The sequence below is a fragment of the Letharia columbiana genome (assembly GCF_014066305.1).
Source record: "Letharia columbiana isolate WasteWater2 chromosome Unknown Sc0000068_s0, whole genome shotgun sequence".
Taxonomy (NCBI): domain Eukaryota; kingdom Fungi; phylum Ascomycota; class Lecanoromycetes; order Lecanorales; family Parmeliaceae; genus Letharia; species Letharia columbiana.
The window spans coordinates 29,765-51,244 of record NW_023501113.1 but is presented as its reverse complement, the minus strand read 5'-3'; the positions used below and the strand labels follow the sequence as shown (position 1 = coordinate 51,244).

The 21,480-nt window shown below is 33.3% G+C and overlaps 4 protein-coding genes across 4 annotated transcripts; 2 read left to right on the top strand and 2 right to left on the bottom strand.

The window, feature by feature from the left end:
- Positions 1–972: 972 nt before the first annotated feature.
- On the bottom strand, positions 973–2,003 carry HO173_011823 (uncharacterized protein; the record flags this gene model as incomplete). Its single annotated transcript, XM_037313701.1, has 2 exons — positions 973–1,253; positions 1,307–2,003. 2 exons carry the CDS (start codon positions 2,001–2,003, stop codon positions 973–975), a joined length of 978 nt encoding a protein of 325 aa, XP_037159403.1.
- A 20-nt stretch (positions 2,004–2,023) lies between these two features.
- HO173_011822 (uncharacterized protein) lies at positions 2,024–3,286 on the bottom strand (the record flags this gene model as incomplete). Its single annotated transcript, XM_037313700.1, has 1 exon — positions 2,024–3,286. The coding sequence occupies one exon, from the start codon at positions 3,284–3,286 to the stop codon at positions 2,024–2,026; it is 1,263 nt and encodes a 420-aa protein (XP_037159402.1).
- An 861-nt stretch (positions 3,287–4,147) lies between these two features.
- Positions 4,148–4,720, top strand: HO173_011821 (uncharacterized protein; the record flags this gene model as incomplete). Its single annotated transcript, XM_037313699.1, has 1 exon — positions 4,148–4,720. The coding sequence occupies one exon, from the start codon at positions 4,148–4,150 to the stop codon at positions 4,718–4,720; it is 573 nt and encodes a 190-aa protein (XP_037159401.1).
- Positions 4,721–19,152: 14,432 nt separating this feature from the next.
- HO173_011820 (uncharacterized protein) lies at positions 19,153–20,227 on the top strand (the record flags this gene model as incomplete). The annotated part of the gene is made up of 4 exons (XM_037313698.1): positions 19,153–19,501; positions 19,558–19,778; positions 19,827–20,101; positions 20,170–20,227. 4 exons carry the CDS (start codon positions 19,153–19,155, stop codon positions 20,225–20,227), a joined length of 903 nt encoding a protein of 300 aa, XP_037159400.1.
- Positions 20,228–21,480: the final 1,253 nt, after the last annotated feature.

The window sequence follows — 21,480 nt, the reverse complement described above, 5'->3', positions numbered from 1 at the left end:
CGAGATCAGAGACGCTGGATTTAGGGATAAGAAGACTAAAAGAGCCGCTGAAGTTTTTCGATACTATCGTATCAAAATCCCCTAGAAGGGCATTTTATTCTATATTCGAAGGCTTATTAGAGAGAGAGAAGAATCGCGATTAGTACGTACGTTATAGAGAGAATTTATAGTAGATACGAGTAGCGAAGTACGTCTTATATTTTTTTAATAGGTTATAAGCTAGAGAGTATATTTTAAGGGGGGGGGAGGGTATTCAAGTATCTATTATGAAGAAAGGGGAGGAGGGGGGCTGTTGTAGAGCTGTCAGAGGGAGATTGAGAACGAGAGATTGCAGTAAAGCAGATAGTCAGATAGCCTAGGGGTCAGCTTCGGCGCGCACGGCTTGAGAGCATTAGGGGTGTGTGTTGGGCAGATGTGAGATTTTGTGGGCTGTGATATATGCACATATTGATGTCTTTCCTGTTTCTTGTGGCTACTCCGCGTTTTCTTTTAGCGAGGGGGTTAAATTAAATTAATAAATATTTTCAACTTCGAAGAGTAGATAAGTAAGATGAATTCGATTCTCGATCGAAAGTTTAAACTGCGTATTCTTGGGCTAGCGTTATATATATTTACGCGCGCGCGAAAATAAATAGAAGACGAGGAGGGGAAGTAAACTTCAATTATACTTCGTCGAATTTATAAGATTCTCTAGAGATCGAGGTACATGACAATCATGGCGCGACTTACAAACGTAAAACAAAAGACATTCCTAGCTAGCCACCAGAGCCTTGAGCAAATCCGAGGTAAAAGGCTCCTAACCTTGACGATGCAGACATCCCATTATTCAAAAATCAGCATTGCTCAGAATCCAAAAGGCTCTGTAACACCCCGACGCATAGAAAGAAGCTGCAGCAAGAATTCACAGTTCATTGAAAAGACAGTCGTCGTCGGGTTCACTACGTCCGGCGAAGGAGTAATGGCAGCACAGAGCTAGCGTGGAGTTTGTGAGGTAGGAATGCTGGGAATCACGGGCATTCGCTCTTCCCGCTGCTGAGTCCCATTCCCATATCCGGAGGTCTGGTCGTCCATAGGTTCGAGGTGGCGTGAGCTGTGGATAGATTCGTAGCGTTCTCTACGGGCTCGCTCTAGTTCTCTTTCACCCAAAGACGCGTTGGTTCCGAAGGCGTACTTGTGATTCCAGATGTTACGACGGTGCTGCTCTTCGAAGTGAACATTCTCGCTTGGTGTTCCATTGCGATGATATGAATCATCTGGATTACGTAGGTCAGAGAGTGTTACGTTATCTCGGTCCTTGGCTGCATACCTTTCGTCCGCCTCCACGCAGCCTTGACCATCAGTTTCTCGCAACCTTTCTGCCAAGAATTCACAAAATCAAAAGGAGCCAATTCGAAACAATCATCTTCGACGGCCGCAGTCTGGAAAATTGATGCTTCATGTTTTTGAAAGACATTATGCTCGGTCAGGATGTCCTCTCCGATGATGACGTCTGAGCAGCAGTATTTTAGAACCTCAAAGGTTACCGGGATCCTTTCGCCACTTGCGAAAGTCCAGTGGGTTTTCACTTGCCCTACAGTCAGATCATAACTCCCATCCGCGAATTGGAGGGGGCCACAGTGCTTCGGCCCTCTTTGGATTTCGAGGCCATTTTCCAAGGCATATTGCAAGCTCATAACATTCCTATCCGCTCCTGTGTCAGGTATCGCAAGGACTAAGAGGTTGTCGGCCAAGGTTCCATGCAGTCGTTGACATGTTTCGCCCAGAAAGCTGAAGTGCGGAATGTTGTTGACCGCTCTGAAGAGGCATTTGGTAAGACGATGGCAGAATTCGGTCAAAGTCTTTGTGGCTGTCAGAAAAGAGTTCCCTAATATCAGCTCGTACGTGCAATGTGGTAGAACGTGACAAAGAATTGGGAAAGACTCTTTCGGTTTATCGGCAAAAGTCCAATGAAGAGACACAGTTCCTGAGAAACGAGAGATCAATGGCGTTAGCTCGAATGCCATATTCGCTACTGGCAAGGCCTTCACAAGGAAATACAGCATATAGGTATGTACTTACCGAGGGATTGAATCTTGCGTGAACTGCCGATTGCAAAGGTAGATGGCAGCCCCTCGATACTGAGGTCCAGCTTCTTCGCATAAGATGCAGATATTACATTCGTTCTTGATCCCGTGTCAGCCATGGCGGCGATTCTGGAACCATTCGCAAAGCCAACCAATCCTTGTTTGGTCCTTAGGAGACTACCGACTCCTGAAGTAGATTCCACGGGAGTCAACCTTTCTCGTTTTTCTCCTTCCTGCCTCTTGAAGGTCGCTGGCCTCGATAAACCAGGGGAGACTTTGCGAGAAAGGCGCCTGATGCCATCTAGAAGCGCGTCTTTTGGCGAAATGGTTTTTGGTACATTTTGCATTGGTGGATTGTACAGCTTGTCCCCGTGTCGCCACATTCGAGCCGGCATTGAGTAATTGGCTGCTAATCTGCTTAGAGCTGGACTCGCTGAAGGATGTTGGGAGGCGAGAAAAAAGTCGTGGTGCTCATGCAATAATTGTTTGTGAAGTGCAATGAGTGACTGCCACTGATCGTTCTTCAAGTCAGTCTTTTTGGAGGGGTCCTTCTCCTGGGCGGCAGCTGATTGGCTTTCGTCAATATCAGTACACTTAGCTTCCACCATGACTAAGCCAGCCCAGATACCCTCCAGTTCTACTACAAGCTGTTCATGAGAGATGGGCCTAGTGTCTGGTTGTAGGAGCATTTCAGGCAGAGCTTCCAAGCCTTCAGAGGGCTCGTGTCCCGGCGGGGAGTCCTCATCGGAAGGCGGCGCCTCCATTTTTCCTAATGTTCCTCGTAATAATCTTTGTGATCTTGAGGGACGATCGAGTCGTCTAGGTTTTGAGGGATGATTCTTAGTGGCAAGAGGCTCGACCTTCTCGGTCTGATTGTTGTTCTTGTCTTTATGCAATACATTCCCTGGATTTAGAGCAGAGACTCCAGGCATTTCAGATTTCGTGAAAAGGTAAGCCATATCATCTTCTTCTGCGTCGTTCAAGTCCTCTAGCAGCGCGTCCAAATCTTCCAGCAGCGCGTCCTTTGGCGAAATAGTTTTTGGCACATTTTGCATTGATGGCTTGTACAGCTCGTCTTCATATACCTCTGAAATGGTGCTATCCAGCTTGTAGCTGCGAAGAAAGGGATAGGGAGAGTCTGACGCATAGTTTGGTTCAAACATCGAGGGTGATGGCTCTTTGATTGAGAAGGCTGCTGCGGACGATTCTCTGTATGAGGCCATCGACTTTGGACTGAGGATCTTATTCAATCGCCCCGGCGAAAAAGCGAATGGGTTATTGGGCACTTCAAGATCTTTCTCGTACCTTTCGTCAGGCGCGACTTCTGGGCTTAGATCGGCTGCTTGAATTTTGGGTCGTATTGAATCTGAGTTAAGAGATGCAACAAAGGATTTGAGTATTTGTACGCCATTACCTCTTTAAAAAAGGCTGCATCTTATTCCGATATTACTGCCATCCTGTATGCCGCGAAATTTGGCAGCGGTATACTTTTTAGGCCAAGTAAGTTGCAGATATTGGATGGATCAGGATTTTTTTCACTGCCTACACATCTCTGGTACAATTGATATGGTAATTGATGTGTGGGTTATAATTGTTTGATGAAATTGGAATCAGAGTTTGGAGAACAGACGAGTTATGAGATGGAAGATGGTAGTCTGTTGAGGCTGTAATTGCGGCTGAGACCAAGCGCCACCACTGCGCCCAAGGGGCAGGGGTTAATCCTCTTTGCAAAACCATTTGCGGGGGCCACCCACCAAATTTTCGCCGTAACCACCGCCAAATGTGCGCAAGAGGTATTTCGCATTACATAGACATAGAACCACATTCAAGTAGCCGTTACAGTAGTCACTGTAGCTATTTAAGTAGATTATAAGTAATTACTATCTAAAAATCGGGCAGAACCTCTATATAGAGTGGTGAAAAAAAAATGGGCTGGGGCACACCAAAATGGAGCTCTATAACTGCACTCCCTGTACATCGCGTATCAGACGGCTAGACTGTGCCAGAAACACGTCGTTAAACGACTTATTGACAGATCTTTATGCGCGAGACTGATCTATAAGGATATGGTGTAGTGGTGAGGTATGCCCCATGATGTAGCTTTACCGGACCACCTCTTGTCAGCCTATGCTGTCTGCAGTGCTCCCAGTAGTGCTCTATCCAGTGGTCTCAGTAGTAGTGCTCTGTCCAGTGGTCCCAGCAGTGCTCTGTCCAGTGCTCCCAGTAGCAGTGCTCTGTCCAGTGCTCTCAGTAGCAGTGCTCTGTCCAGTGGTCCCAGTAGTGCTCTCAGTAGTGCTCTGTCCAGTGGTCCCAGTAGTAGTGCTCTGTCCAGTGGTCCCAGTAGTGCTCTCAGTAGTGCTCTGTCTAGTGGTCCCAGTAGTAGTGCTCTATCCAGTGCTCCCAGCAGTGCGCTGTCCAGTGCTTCCAGTAGTAGTGCTCTGTCCAGTGGTCCCAGTAGTGCTCCCAGTAGTGCTCTGTCCAGTGGTCCCAGTAGTAGTGCTCTGTCCAGTGCTCTGTCCAGTGGTCCCAATAGTGCTCTGTCCAGTGGTCCCAGTAGTGCTCTGTCCAGTACTCTCAGTAGTAGTGCTCTGTCCAGTGCTCTGTCCAGTGGTCTGTCCAGTGCTCTGTCCAGTGGTCCCAGTAAAGTAGGTAGGTAGGTAGGTAGGTAGGTAGCTACGCAGCAAGGTAGGTAGATAGGTAGCTGCGCAGCAGTGAAGGTAAGTAGGTAGGTAGGTAGGTAGGTAGGTAGCTGCGCAGCAGTGAAGGTAAGTAGGTAGGTAGGTAGGTAGGTAGGTAGGTAGCTGCGCAGCAGTGTAGGTAAGTAGGTAGGTAGGTAGGTAGGTAGGTAGGTAGGTAAGTAGGTAGGTAGGTAGGTAGGTAGGTAGGTAGGTAGGTAGGTAGGTAGGCGCGCAGCAATGTAGATAAGTGCGCAGCAGTAGACAGGTTTAGCAACGAATTTCAAAAGAATGATTCAAAGCGGGAACAGCCCTACCCTTCTACCGCTAACCCGATTAGGTAATATCATAGATCTCGGCAAAACCTTTACCGAAGAGTAACAAATCTCTTTAAATTTCACTTATTCTTCTTCTTTCATTACATATATATCTTATAAACTTCTTTAATAATAAGACTCTTATTATAACGATCTTTATAGTTATATTACTAGGCTATTAAATTATAATCGCTACTATATTACGTTATAAATATATCTCTCTAACGAAGTATATAATAATTATTTATAAAAAATAGAGAAATACTATATTCTCGTAGTAAGAAGTATCGAAATATTAAAAAGAATTAAAGATATTAGACTAATTAATAGTAGATATCTTACGAGTTCTTCTATCGTAGTAAAAGCTTTTAAATAATAAAATAACTATTAAAAGAAGATATCTTATTAGAATTTTAGATATATAATATATAGAACGAACGAATTAATTCTTTAAAATCTCTTCGAGATTAAATTCTAAATATAGTATAAAATTAGATAATTAAAAAATATAATAACTAAAATACGCGAGAGCTATATTTCGACATATCGAATAATTTTAATTTATTTAAATATATATTATTCGATAGATAATTTTTATCTATAGAGATCTAATTAGTTATAATCGACGTAGTAGATTTTTCTCTTATATATTTATTATAGTAATATATTATAATATAATATTATCTAGATACGCGAAGATAGTAGATTAAATTATAATATTATTCTTTACTTATTATATAATAATTTAACGTAAGATTATAGAGAGTATATAATGTAAAATCTTAAAGAGCTAAGCGATATTCTTAATAATAATAGCTTTATTACCGCTTGGTTTCTCCGTAGTATTCTCCTTATTTACCTGTTATAATGTTTCCTCCTCTTACTTAACTAAGTACTCTAGCTAAGTGGCTGACTGAGTGACTAGCTAAGTAGCTAACTGAATAAATTAATATAAGATCGTAAAGAGTAGATTTATTATATTATTACTACTATTAACTATCTTCGTAATATTCTTTATATTTATCTACTATAGTAATTTCTTCTCTTATTAAGTATTAGACTAATATAAAATCGTAAAGAGTAGATCTATTATATTACTACTACTACTAACTATCTTTATAATATTCTTTATATTTATCTACTATAGTAGTTTCTTTTCTTATTAAATATCGAGTTAATATAAGATTATAAAGAGTAAATCTATTATATTATTACTACTACTAACTATCTTTATAATATTCTTCGCATTTATCTACTATAGTAATTTCTTCTCTTACTAAGTATCGAACTAGTATAAGATCGTAAAGAGTAGATTTATTATATTATTACTACTGCTAATTATCTTCGTAATTCTCTCTATAATATATTATTTCTTCTCTTATAGAATATTAGATTAAGTAACTAGCTAAGTAGCTAACTAAATAGACTAATATAAGATTATAAAGAGTAGAGCTATTATATTACTACTACTACTAACTATCTTCGTAATATTCTTTATATTTATCTACTATAGTAATTTCTTTTCTTATTAAATATTAAACTAGTATAAAATCGTAAAGAGTAAATCTATTATATTACTACTACTAATAACTATCTTCGTAATATTCTTCGTATTTATCTACTATAATAGTTCTTTCTCTTACTAAGTATTAGATTAATATAAGATCGTAAAGAGTAAACTTATTATATTACTACTACTAATAACTATCTTCGTAATATTCTTTATATTTATCTACTATAATAATTTCTTCTCTTACTAAGTATTAAGCTAATATAAGATCGTAGAGAGTAGATCTATTATATTACTACTACTACTAACTATCTTCGTAATATTCTCTATATTATATTACTTCTTCTCTTATAGAATATTAGATTAAGTAGCTAAGTAAGTAACTAATTAAGTAACTAGCTAAGTAGAGTAATAAGCTAGTAAAGTAAATAGTACTAATTAAGTAACTAACTAAATAGCTTATAGTTATTATATATTATAAGAATAAGAGATATATATAATAATATCTAGATAGATAGATAGATTATTTCTTTATTTTTACTATATTTAAATAAGTAGTTACGCTAACGTCGTATAAGATAACTTTATAATTAAATTACTATTTTATAATATAAAATAGTAATTTAATTTGTAAATAATCGACGAGGCTAATAACTACTCTATATAGTTAGTCTATTAAATTATTACCCTTTTCGTTTTAAATTATTCTTTTGAATTACATTGCTAAACCTGTCTACTGAAGAGACTACTGGGACCACTGGACAGAGCACTACTGAGAGCACTACCGAGAGCACTGAACAGAGCACTACTACTGGGACCACTGGACAGAGCACTACTGAGAGCACTATATGAAAGCCAACCGATCAACTGACACTTGACGGAAGGCAATAGAACGGACAACATAAGGGACTTTGATGGAAGTAAGACGGGACAGAATTGAGGAGGCATGGCCCGAAGACAACCCCTTTAATCAGTACTGTTTCTTTTCTTTTCTTTTCTCTATATCTTTGTATAAACTAGATATCGAATAACTATATAGATAGAAGATATTAGATAGTAGTAGATATCTCTATTAAGATACGCTAGATCTTAATAGATTATAGAGCTAAATAATATATTAAGAGAGATATAGAATACGCTTATAATACTATTCTCTTTCTCTTATAGAATTATATCTTTATAATTAATAAGTAGAAGAGTAGTAAAAATAGTATATATATACGCTCGCTTAAAAATTGATGAAATAATAAAGAACTTTTAATATCTAAGATCTTTAATACTACGGTCTTTCTCTAGCGATAGTATAAATAGCGAGAGCTTATATCTTAATCTTTACGTTAACATTATCGCTAGTTAGAGATATAGCGAGTATAGAAATTCTAGTCTAAAAGAAATTGATATAATAATAGATAAGTAGTAATTATAAGTATTTTAATAGATAATAGTAATTCTCGAGTTAATATTTTAGCGTAAAGAATATTAATAAAATAATATAACTTAATTAATTAAGAGATCTTAAATTAAATCGAGTTATAGACGTTAAACTTTAATTTAATATTAAATTAGTTTAGCGTAAGTCTCTTTATAATATATTATTTAGTTAATATTAATTATATTTAGCGATAATAATAGTAAGATTCGCGTATAATCTAATATAGCTTTAAAATATATTAAGAGTTATATTAATAAGAAAAGTTAACTTAATAGATTTAAACTAAGACTATTATAAAGTAATATAAATCTAAAAAATCGAATTACGAACGCGAAAAAAATAAAGTTATTATATATATCGAATAGTTTTAATTCGTTTAAAAACGCGATATTCGAGATATTATCGTCTCTAATAAACTACTTTCGAGTATTATTTATAGAAATCGTCGATTATATCTTAATAATTTTCGAATTCGCTATCGTTCGAGTTATATTATTTAAGATTATTATTGAGACTCTCTTTATTTTACCTAATACTTAAATTGAGTTATTAATAAATTTAAAGACGATAATCTTCTTTATTATTTATTCGATTCGGCTCTCGATAATAATATACTTCGATAAAGAATTAATCTATTTAGATAAGAGGTTTATCGATATAAGACTTAAGAGATTAAGATAAAATATATTATAAATCTTTATACTTACTAAAAGCTTTAAGCGATATAAGATTTCTATAAGATCTATAACTTTAAATAAGCTATATCTCTTATTATTTAATTTTCGAGATAATTAATTTAAGATAATATTCTTACTACTAAGAAAGATTATATCGTCTACTTTAAAAGTAATCTTCTAATATTACTTATTAATCTAGATTATTATAACCTTTTAAACGTAATTTATATTACTTCGAATATAATTAAAAATCTACTATATATACTTAATAATATTCTCTACTTAAATAGCGTTAAAGTACTTATGAGTAATATTATAGTCGATAATATCTAAGCTAAAACTTATTTAAGAATAAAAGCTCTTATTTATAAAGAATAATAAGATACTCGTTATTATAAAAGTAGTATTATTATTAGCGAACTCGATAATAGATAATTATCTAGATTAATCGTCTTATATATAGTTATAATACGTTCGAAGATAACGTTCTATATTCTAATTAGCTCGTTTAGTCTATTTATTAATTTTAAAATAAAAGACTATTAATAACTTAGCCTTAATTTTAAGTCATTTATAAAAGACTTTTTATATTATCGATATAAATTAAGAGTCTTTATTCGAAACTATTAACGTCGATAGATTATATAAGCGAAAGATCTTCTTAAGTAATATATTAATCGTCTTTTCGATTATAGTTTCTTTATCTATATTAGAGTATATAACGTAGTATTATTTCTTAATAAGTCGATCTATCGCTACTTAGATAGCGTTATATTTATCGAATATAGATAAACTCGTTATAAAGTCTATCGAGATATTCTATTATCGCTTTTAAGAAATTAATAGAGATTATAGTAGATTATATTCTCGATTATAAGAGGTTTTAGATCTATAGTAGACGTAGTAGTTTCGAATATAGATAGTAACGATAGCTTTTATATCTTATTAATAATATTTTCGCTTAAGTAGCTTATAAATATAAACTATATTAAGATATTTATATAAGAGCTAATTATATACTTCGCGAATAACGTCGATATATAGATCTTCTAATATCTATAAGCGATCTTTATAATAGAGTATCTTATTCTCTATAGTACACTTATTAAGCGTAACTTCGTGAAGTTTATTCTTATCTTTCGTAATTATCTTATAAATCTCGTTATATAACTTATTAACCTTATTTTCTTAGACTATTCTATAAAAGATAGAGTTATTAATAATATATATCTCGATATCGCTATTATTAAGTTTTAAATAATTAGATATAAGTATTATCTAATATTACTACTTTAAGCGTTTATTCTTAAAGCTATTTAACTTAGAATCGACTATATATATAAGTACGTCGATCTTAATATTTTAAGATTTTAGGCGATAGATAATTTTAATATTAAATTTAAATAGTATATTTAAATAGCGGGCTTAGCGACGACTTAGATCTCTTTCTTTAATAAAGTATATTAAGCCTTTATAGTTCGTAAAGATCTTAATAGAAATATCGATATATTTTAATTTAGGATATTAGTATTTTAGATAGCGAATAATAGCTAGTAACTTCTTATTATAGATCTAATAATTATACTTAGCTAAGATAAGATTTTTATTATAGAAAGCTATCGAGTATAAGACTTCGTCGTTATTATATTAGAATAGAATATTATTATTAATGTAATTAGAGGAGTTCGTTTTAAGTATAATATTCTTTAATTTATCGAAATAGCGTAGAATCGAAGCTCTTATAACGGCTATCTTTAGTAAATAAAAGGCTTTCTAATAGATCGATAATTAATTAAATATCGCTTTTTTAACTATAAGTTTTATTATTAATTTTATAATTTTCGAAAAGTCTCTTATAAATTAATAATAGAAGTTATAAAAGCTAATAAAGGTCTATATCTTCTTTAAATTAATAGAGGTAGATTATTTAATAATAGCTTAAATTTTAATAGAGTTTATTTAAAGACTATTAATCGAAATAAGAAGATCTAAAAACTTCGTCTTCTAGATATAAAATTTATATTTAAGAATATCTATCTATAATTCGACCTTTTATAGCTTTTAAAGAATCTTTCGAATATATAAAATATATTTCTTTCTCGATTAACTATAAATAAGAATATCGTTAAGATAGACTTAATAGAAGTCGTTTAGATACTTAAATAGAATATTATTTATATACTATTAATAGATAACTAGACTATTAATTAGATCGAAGAAGAGTATTTAATACTTATATACGCCTAGAAAGATAATAAATATAATAAAATTCTTACTCTCGGGGTATATACGTAATTTATTAAATACGGCTATAATATCTAATCGAGTAAGATATTTATAGCTCTAAATTCTCGCGAGAACCTCGTCTATTAATAGAATTAAATATCGATTTCTCTTAATAATAATATTTAGCCTTTAATAATCTATATAAAAGCGTAAACCCTTATTTGATTTTTTAATAAATAAAATAGAGGATATGAACGGAGTATGACTAGGTGTTATAAAGCCCTTTTTCAAATACTTATTTAAATACTTCTTAATCTATTTTAACTTATATTCGAATATTAAATAAACTCGACTCTTCGATAAATCGACGATATCGATTTTAATAAACTTTAGTTTATAATTATAAGGGCGGTATAATAATAGTTTATCTATCTTTATTCTATCGAAAATATTTAAATAGTTATAATACTCGATAAGAAGTTTTCTTTTAATATCTTTAGGGCTAACGATTTCGATAGCGCTAATTTAAATAGAATAATTCGATTTATAATACCTCTTATACTTCTTTTCTAAGTTATAAGAGTATAGCTTATTAATCGATATATAAGAATTATATAATTTCTTCGAAGAAGATAACTTCTTTAATAGCGAGTTATAGATCTCGTTTATAATAAGAGTAAATAGTCGATTTCTCTTATTACGCGCTAATTAATAGTATAATATAATATTAATTTCGACGATATTAATAAATTATAAGTTTATATCTTATTTTTATTTTACGTTTTAAAGAGTAGATATAAATCTCTTTTTATTAATTAATTCGCTAGAGACGTTCGAGTCGATAGTAAAGTTCGAGTCGTCGTTATATATAGATTTAGAAGGAGATTCTTTCTTTAAGATAATCTATAGAATAGAGGATTTCGATTTCGAATTTAATAAGATAGCGAGATTCTTCGCTATCGAGGTCTTATTATCGTTATAATTATAGCGATCTAATATAAAAAGAATCTTATCTTTTATTATATCGAGAAGTACTCTATACTTATTTATTTATAGTTTTTCTAAAATTATATTATATATAAGAAGGGCGATAAGTATAGAATACGTTCTCTCTCGATAGTTATTTACTATTATTATCGAAAGTAAATAGTAGATAATAGACTTCTTCGCGATTCGATTATTATAATTCTTTAGAGATTTAGATTTCGATAGTAAAATCGATTTTAATAGTAATTCTTTATAAACTCTATAAATTAGAGACTTATTAATAACTATATATATCTTAATATATTTACTATCGATAAGAGCGTTCTAAAGTAAGTATTTTCGTCTCTATAATGATAGCGTTACTTATATTCTAAAAGAATAACGTATTAAAGAATTATTAAAAGTATTTAATAGATATATATTATAAGTTTCTCTTATCGTAACTTTAATAGAGGCTATTTATTTCTCGAATTCTTAGAGACTTCGTAAGCGTCGGCTAATAGATTTATCTTATATTCGTTATCGATAATAAGTTCGTAGATTCTTATCTTTTATAAGGCCTTCTTATTAGCGTTAGTCTATCTCTATATTAAATAATCGCGTCTTATATAACCTATCTTTCTATAATTAAAATATATTAAGTTTCTTAAATCTATATTAATTATCGCCTTCGATATACTCTAAAAGATATTTAAGATATAAGTATTCGATATAATAGCGAAAGATATATAATCCTCGATTATAGCGGTAATTATCTTTCTTATTCGAGTTATAATAGTTTTAGAAGTCGTTTTATCGACGGCTAAAGCCAGATATAGTTTATAGTTTACGCGCTATAAGTTATTATTATCTATAAGATATTTCTTAATATTTCTTAAAAGTATAAACTTATAATTAGAAAGGGCTATAAAAATAAAGTAAAGTCGAGTATATATTTATAGCTTAATATTTAAATTATTTCTTAGATAGATTTCGTTATAGTTAAGTATAAAATCGAGTCTAACGAGTTTTATATAGAATCTATTAAAGGGCTAAATTATCTATTAAAAGAAGTTATATTCGCGTCTTATCTTCTTATAACGATTTATCTCTTTATAGATCTTAGTTAGCTAGTTTATAACCTCGCTAACTAATATATAAAGATTTATAATATCTCTATATCTTCTATTTAGAGTATAAAAGATCGCTTTTTTATCTATATATAATAGAAGATAGATAATTTAAGACGTCTCGATAGAATAGTAATTCTTATTATCTAATAACTTTTCCTTTATTTTAACTAATTAATTCTTTTATATAAGATTCTTATTATTAATAAAGAAGAGAGAATTTAATAGCTTAATAAACTTCTCTTTTCTATAAATAGGATATAAAACTTAGATAGGCTCTATTAAGATTAACGCTTATATCTTAGAGATAATTTATAAATCTTTAAATATATCTAATCGTATTATTATTAGCTATTATTAAAGCTCTCTATTATATTCTTATAGCTTCTTAATCTTAATACTAACTTACTTTAAGCGTTATTAAATCTTATTTTATTAATTTATTATCTTATTCTTTTTAATCTTAAGATCGATATATTATTTAGCTATATCTCGAAATTAATCTTATTAATAGCGAAAATCGCGAAGTATAATAAGAAATTAACTAGATTTCTTATCGATTTAATTACGTAGTTAATTAACGCTAATAATCTATTATAGATTCGTAATAATCGCGATATTCTTTACTATATTATTAGATAATAAGAATTATTAATAATTAAATATCTAAGTAAGAAGATTACTAACTCGATTTATCTTACTTAATTATATATTCGAAATTTATAATAATTTTAAAATAAAAAGAAGAGAGTTACTTTATTTCTCTCGAATCTTTAATATTATAAATATTAAGTAAAGAAGAGAATAGAAAAATTTCTTATAATATCTTTTATAAGGCTTTACTGCAAATTCGAAAAATGGTATTATATAAAAAATTTTTTAGTATTTTACGAGGACTTTTTTCCTTAATTTATAGATTGTTTAGACTATTATAAAAACCATAGATAGTCTAAATATCGTTCTTTTAAATGCTTTTACTTCGCTTAGAGAGTTAATTATATAATTATTAAATTAAATAATAATTTCTTTAAATTTACTAGTTATATAAATAAACTAATTTAGTAATTACTTTATCTCTCTAACTAATTATAAGACCGTTACGCTATCTCGATAGATACTCTTTATAACGTATTATCTATATAATAGATTTATCTAGAAATATAATAACTTAACTTAATATCTTATTAAAGCCTCTATTAATAGATTTCTTAAATTCGTCTATTAATTCGAATATAGTAAGTAAGGTAATCTAGTTATAGTATTAGAATCGATATAGATATAATATTAATATAGATATATTAAATAAGATAACTAGATATCGAATAGCTATATAGATAGAAGATATTAACTGCTGATAATCGAGGCCGTAAGCGATTTTAATAGCTATCTACTACTGCTTATAAACGCGTTAGAAGGCCCTTAAAAAGAGCCCGAACGGATACGTCCTCCTCTATATACTTCTCTTAAGCCAGCGGTAGATAGGTTAAACTAACATTCAAATATTGTAGTCATATTAAACGCGTCCGGGATCGGATGATAATCCTTCCACCTATTTATGTAATTATTCTTCTTTCATCATTCTATTAATTCTATTAATTCTACCAATATGAATACATTTACCCTCGATATCCTCGTACTCAGTTAAATAAGAGAAGGATCTACAACAGGCGAATGCGGAGAATACTGCGGAGAACATTACGGAGATAGTTATCAGCAGCAGTGATATAATAGGCCTACTCTTTACGATCTTATACTAATTTACTCAGCCAGTGTAAGAGAAATCACTATAGTAGGCGAATACGGAGAACACTGCGGAGAAACTAAGCGACAATAAGGCCCCCAGCATCAAGAACAGGCTCAGCTCTCCAAGATCCCACGTTATATGCTCTCCACGATTTTATATCAAATCATCACTTAGTAAGCGGAGAACACCACTATAACTTGGCCTGTTATCCCCACTGCATTGAGGAGTAAGAGGAGGAACTATAATAGGCAAATGCGGAGAACACTGCGGAGAAATCAAGCGGCAACAAGGCCACCATCGTTAAGAATACGGCTCAGCTCTCCAAGATCCCACGTCATATACTCTCCACGGTTTTACATCAAATCATCACTTAGCAAGCGGAGAACATCACTGCAACTTAGCCGTTTCACATCAAATCATTACTCAGCAAGCGGAGAACATCACTATAACTTGGCCTGTCATCCCCACTATATTAAGGAGCAAGAGGAGGAACTACAACAGGCAAATGCGGAGAACACTGCGGAGAAACCAAGCGGCAACAAGGCCACCATCGTCAAGAACACGGCTTAGCTCTCCAAGATCCCACGTCATATCAGTCATCCACTCAATCAGCCACTCAGCTAGCCACTCAGTCTAATACTCTACAAGAGGAGGAGCAAGAGGAGGAACTACAACAGGCAAATACGGAGAACACTGCGGAGAAACCAAGCGGCAACAAGGCCACCATCGTCAAGAACACGGCTCAGCTCTCCAAGATCCCACGTCATATGCTCTCCACGGTTCCACATCAAATCATCACTCAGCAAGCGGAGAACACCACTGCAACTTGGCCGTTCCACATCAAATCATCACTCAGCAAGCGGAGAACACCACTACAACTTGGCCTATCATCCCCACTACATTAAGGAGCAAGAGGAGAAACTACAACAGGCAAATGCGGAGAACACTGCGGAGAAACCAAGCGGCAACAAGGCCACCATCGTCAAGAACACGGCTCAGCTCTCCAAGATCCCACGTCATATACTCTCCACGGTTCCACATCAAATCATCACTCAGCAAGCGGAGAACACCACTACAACTTAGCCTATCATCCCCACTGCATTAATATGATACATCACTGCAATAACGTCACAAGAGAAAGATCTACTATCACAGTCAATTGGGCCTCTACAGGAGGAATATCGGACGATACATATTTGGACGAATTAAAACCGTCCGATATCTACAGCTATTTCATTATTCGAAAGATTTCACTGCGGCAGAAGATATTATGGGATTCACACCACTAATTAGCACGTTATCTCCATTTCTTTCCGATATTTCGATACTTCTTACCATAAGGACGTAGCCTTTCTCTATTTTTTATAGGTAATTATTACGCCTAATTAGGCATTAGCGCGCCTCTCTCCATACATATTTGCCTATTTATAGATTAAAAACGCACAGTAAGCGATTAGAGTTCGATTTGACTTAGGGCTAGGGCTAAAATTCGATTTAACTTAGAAAAATTCAACTTTATGAATTTAATTCATAGGCCTTTACTTATAAGAGTATAATTAAAAAATACGTTATAAAGAATATCTACGATAAATCTAACGATTCTAATAAGTATATATTAAATATTTATAAAGTACTCGATAAGATTAAGATTAAATTCTATAATTTAGAGACGAGTATAATAAATTAGAAGAATAATATTATTATAAGCGTATTCTTAATATATTACTTAGCTCTTAGTCTTATAACTAGCGAGCTTTAGCGAAGATATCTTCTATTATATTATATCTTCTTTTTATATATATAGTTTAATAGTCTTATTATTCTATCTATCTTATTTCTACTAATATCGTATTTATACTAGTTCTAATATTATAATAAAACTTCTTTATATATTTAATAAAGAGAAAGATATATAGACTAATTAACGTATACTTATACTTATTCGAATTAGCGAATAAATAGTTAATAAATAAACGCGTTAATAAAGGCTTTATTAAGATATTAACTTAAGACTAAGATATTATAATTAATTAAGATTAAGATAGAAACTTAAGATATCGTATTCTTAGATTAGTCTACTAAATAAGTAATTCGTTTTAATATAACGAAACGATCTCTAGATAGTAGAAGAAATAAAGTATCGCTAGACCATTCGTAGAATTAGCGAATCGAAAAGAACTTATTAAAATACTCTTATATCTATAGTAAGCCTACTATAATAGCGACGAAAATAAATCTAATAATATAATTACGATTTAATCTCTTTATTAAGTATATCGATAATATATATAGTAAAGTCTACTATTAAATAATATTTAATATATTTAATTTTTTTTTAATAAATGAATTTTTAATAATAAGAGTATAGAAGATATAGAATAAATCTATAGTAAAGCTCTTAGACTAGACTATTAACGAGTATTAAAGATAAATATATATATTAAATTTTCTTTAATTCTATTAAAGAACTATAATAAGAAGAAGAACTTAAGAAATCTTATTAATACGCAGATAAGATATAGCTAATATCTTTAGAATCTCTATAGAATAATATTATTATACCTCTATAAATCGTCTTTAATCGAGGTCTATATAAATTATAAATATTTAAAGATATAGAGTAAATAATAGATATATATCTTCGATCTATTAGCTATAGAGATTATAGCTATTAAGAGAGAAAAAGTAATATTATAAGCGTATTCTTAATATATTATTTAATTCTTAATTCTATAGCTAGCGAGTCTTAATAAAGATATTTTCTATTATATTATATCTTCTTCTTATATATATAATTCGATAATCTTCTTATTTTATCTATCTTATTTATATTAATATTATATTTATACTAGTTCTAATAGATATAAAAGAGCGTATTTTCGTCTAATAAGTAACGATATTACGTTAAATAACCGAGTTTATTTATTAATAAGAGATTTAAGAAACTTTAAAGAAGTTCGTCGACGATAGATATAGTATAGCTCGATTATAGATATTAGCGAGACGAAGTAAAGAGAATTAAACTAGATTATATAGATAATACTATTAATAAAGTTCTCTTTTCTATAGAAATCCCTAGCTTTAATAGCGGCGAGTCTTCTTTCTATTCTATATATCTCGAAAAGATGGAGAGTCTCTATTATACGAATAGTCTTATCGATAATAGCGAGATCTAGCGACGATATAATAGTAATAGCGAGGTTACTATGAGGTCGCGCTTTATTTTAGTATAACCTCTATATAAATCTAGCGCGATCTTATAATCTCGCTATTAATATTTTTTTAATATAAATTAAGATTTTAAAAGTATTTACTTAAGTAACTTACTTATAGATATAGCTAGATATCTATTAGAAATTATTTCTTTAGAGCTCTTATAAAGATCTAAATAGAAGTATTTATCTATAGTATAAAGTATAGAATAATCTAAATATTTAAGAGAGCTCTAAAAGCGTCTTTAGAGAAGTAAACTATTAGTAGTAACTCTACGAAGATTCTTTAAGGGTAAATATTTAGATCTAAATAGAAGTATTTTAACTATTAAATATAGATATTCTCGAAATTAGTTTTTTTAGCTAAGTTACTAATAATAGTATCTACGCTTTACAGCCAGAATACTCCTATTTAGATCTAAATATTTACCTTCGTAAAGCCTTTATAGAATCTTCGTAAAGCTCTTATAAGAGTCGCTGCTAATATAAACTCTATAAATCTTAAAGCGTAGAGTATAATTTAATCTTCGAGAAGTTTAAATTACCCTTACTCGACTTTCATCTAGTATTTTTAAACTAATAGAATTCTTATTAAATATAATTAAAGAAAATTTCTTACTTCTATAATTAGATAGACTAAATCGCGAATTATCTTCTTTATAATTTAAGACTACTTTAATAACTTATTAAATTATATCTTAAGTAATAATAAATTATTAAATTATATCTTATATTTGAGTGTGATTTGATGTAGGGGTATGATTCGGTAATTAGGGGTATGATTCGATAAGGATTTATACTTTCGGGGTATGATTCGGTAATTTGCCCGGTGGCATAGCGACAGCGACAGCGTGGCTGTGAAGGTCTAAAAAAAGCTACATCAAGTTCTTCGGCAATTGGACTATACACGGCTTCATATTTAGACGAATCTACAGCTAACCTACAGCTATCTACCACGAATTTGGCTTCTGCGTACATTTGGCGGTGGTCACCGCGAAAATTTGGTGGGGTGGCTGCCAAACGGGCGCTCCCGCAAATGGTTTTGCAAAGAGGAGTAAGGGCCGCTAAAACGATTGCCACATCATCAGCATCAGTGCATTTTGTTTGTATATTCTCTGCAAAACATACAACCATTTACTTCGTTATGCGAAAGAAGAGACCCTGTTTTAGCTAATACCATCAACTATATTGACAAGACACATGTCGCTTTCTGCTTTCGAGCTGGCACACCCTTCAAATTCCCTCGCTCGGCCAGCAAGGCTAGATGGATACCCCTCATTTGCCTATTTCATCGCAAGAGATGCTGACGCAGCCATCTATCGCAAGTATGCTCATCTGAGCGCGAGAAATCTGCTCTATCTGCAAAGTGAGCTTCATGAATTAGAGGAACAACTCCAGCAGCTGGACGGAGAAGACGCCAAACACATTGACGATGAGCTTGCGCAAAAGGCGGCGCGATACTGGACGCACTATTCCGATCCTGACAACGCTAGAGCATGCCAACACAGAAGTCTGCAAGAGAAGATCAGGCTGAAGTTGAGAGAGTATCGTGCGTATGAAATGTAAACACGTTCGATAGATAGTCACGATAGCTAATAGACCTAGATGAAGCCTTGTTGCTTGAAAATCGAGTGCTCGCGCTAGCTCCTCCCAAATCTCGGACTTTGAAGGGTTTTAGGAAGTGGTTCATTTCGAAAACTATCCCGGTCCTGTGGGGACAAGATCAGAATCTATTCACAGACGAACGAGATCTCGTGGCCTTGGCTCCGGTCGAGACTGACCGACTTGATATCTTCTTACAATCCTACTTTAGCTGGTTCTTCAAGGTAAATTTGTAAATGAAAGACCGAGTCACCAGGCTGACGGCAATTAAGGAGAAGCAACAACCTGAAAGTGGCGATGACACCTATGGCATTAACAGGGAGATTTTTTACTACCCTCAACGACGCATTGAAAGAGCTGGCGCAGTACTATCAGTACTATTCAGCGCTATACTTCTGATTGGAGCCATAGTATGCTTACTCCTGGTATCAGACCGCAGCATCAATATAAGAGTCGGACTCATAGTGCTCTTCATATCGCTCTTTGCTCTCGTTGTGGGCTTGCTAACAAATGCGCGGAGAGCGGAGATCTTTGGGGCTACAGCTGCGTGAGTACTGCGAAGCTGAATTTCTGTCGCTTTGTACCTAGCTCATGCTGACGAAGATACTGTTATAGATACGCAGCTGTCCTCGTTGTATTTGTCAGCAACGATTTTGGAAATAGCATCAAATGAGGGAATTTTTGGAATTCGAAAAAAACCAACGAAATCTGCTCAGCGTCCTATTGACTCCGACAGAAGATTTTCTCCCGCTTGGAGAATAAGAACATCGTGTCTCTTGCATCATATTGGTAACAAACCCTCCCGCTTAGATAGTACGACGATTTATGGCTAGTATGAGTACATGCACTCACAGTGTTGTCAGATTGGTCTCATGAGCGGCCATGTCCGCCCGGAACATATATCAGTACCCCTGGTGGACAATCGTCTCTCCTACAACGGCAAAAATGAAGTAACAACAAGGGCAACAAATGGTTCCAACAGGCTCAAAACTCCTTTGAAGACGACATATGCTGGTCAGAGGTACATGCTGTTGATAAATATTTCACAATGAGAGGGGCGCAACAGCCGGACAAAATGCTCGCTTAGCTACGGATAGACCTTGAATCTAGGGGGAGAGGTGATGTATGAGAAAGAATACCCTCCACTACGATACAATATGTCCCCAATACCGGATATTCTTCAAGGTATGTGCTCCACGCCTCCAATCTGCGCGCCACCAGTCCAACTCCACAATACAGAGGATACTATTCTAGCATAGCAACCGCTGACCAGGAGCATCTCAGTCTTGTATATATCGGGGCAGTGCTACTACGGCACATCTGTTGTCCGAGTCTGACAGAAGTCGTCGCGCATGCCCGGATCTTACGAGATTCTGTAAAAAAGCAAAAGTCAACCAATTCTTTTTCAATCCACTCACCCTGGCAATGATTACTATTTAATTCATAAGTCGAACACAGCTTATCGACCTCGATCATTTTACGCCAGAGTTTTTCGGTGTAGAGCTGATTAGGATGTTTGAATAAGCGACGTACGACGGTTTGGTGTTACGGGTTGTGGCGAACGTGGGACGCTAGTAAAAATGCAACACGCAGGTCATGACTCACCGTCTTATAACCTTCTCTAAATGAGGACACCAACCCATTTATTTCATATAGCTGATATCGCTTGATCTATTGGTGTTCTCTATTAAGGGGCGGACTTCTGCATGATATGAGTACTATGGCTTACTAAGCTCGAGGAGTCAGGCGTTTATTCGGCTTCGGTGATGATAACGATATGATTCATGAGTCCTCTACTGCGGGGCCTTTGCGGAGGCTTTAATTCGATCAAAGATGAATTTGCCAATCATTCCAAGGGAGAGAAGGATCTCTGGTATAGTCAAGATGCCAAAAGCTATGTCAGCTATTCCTGGAGAAGGATTGCCA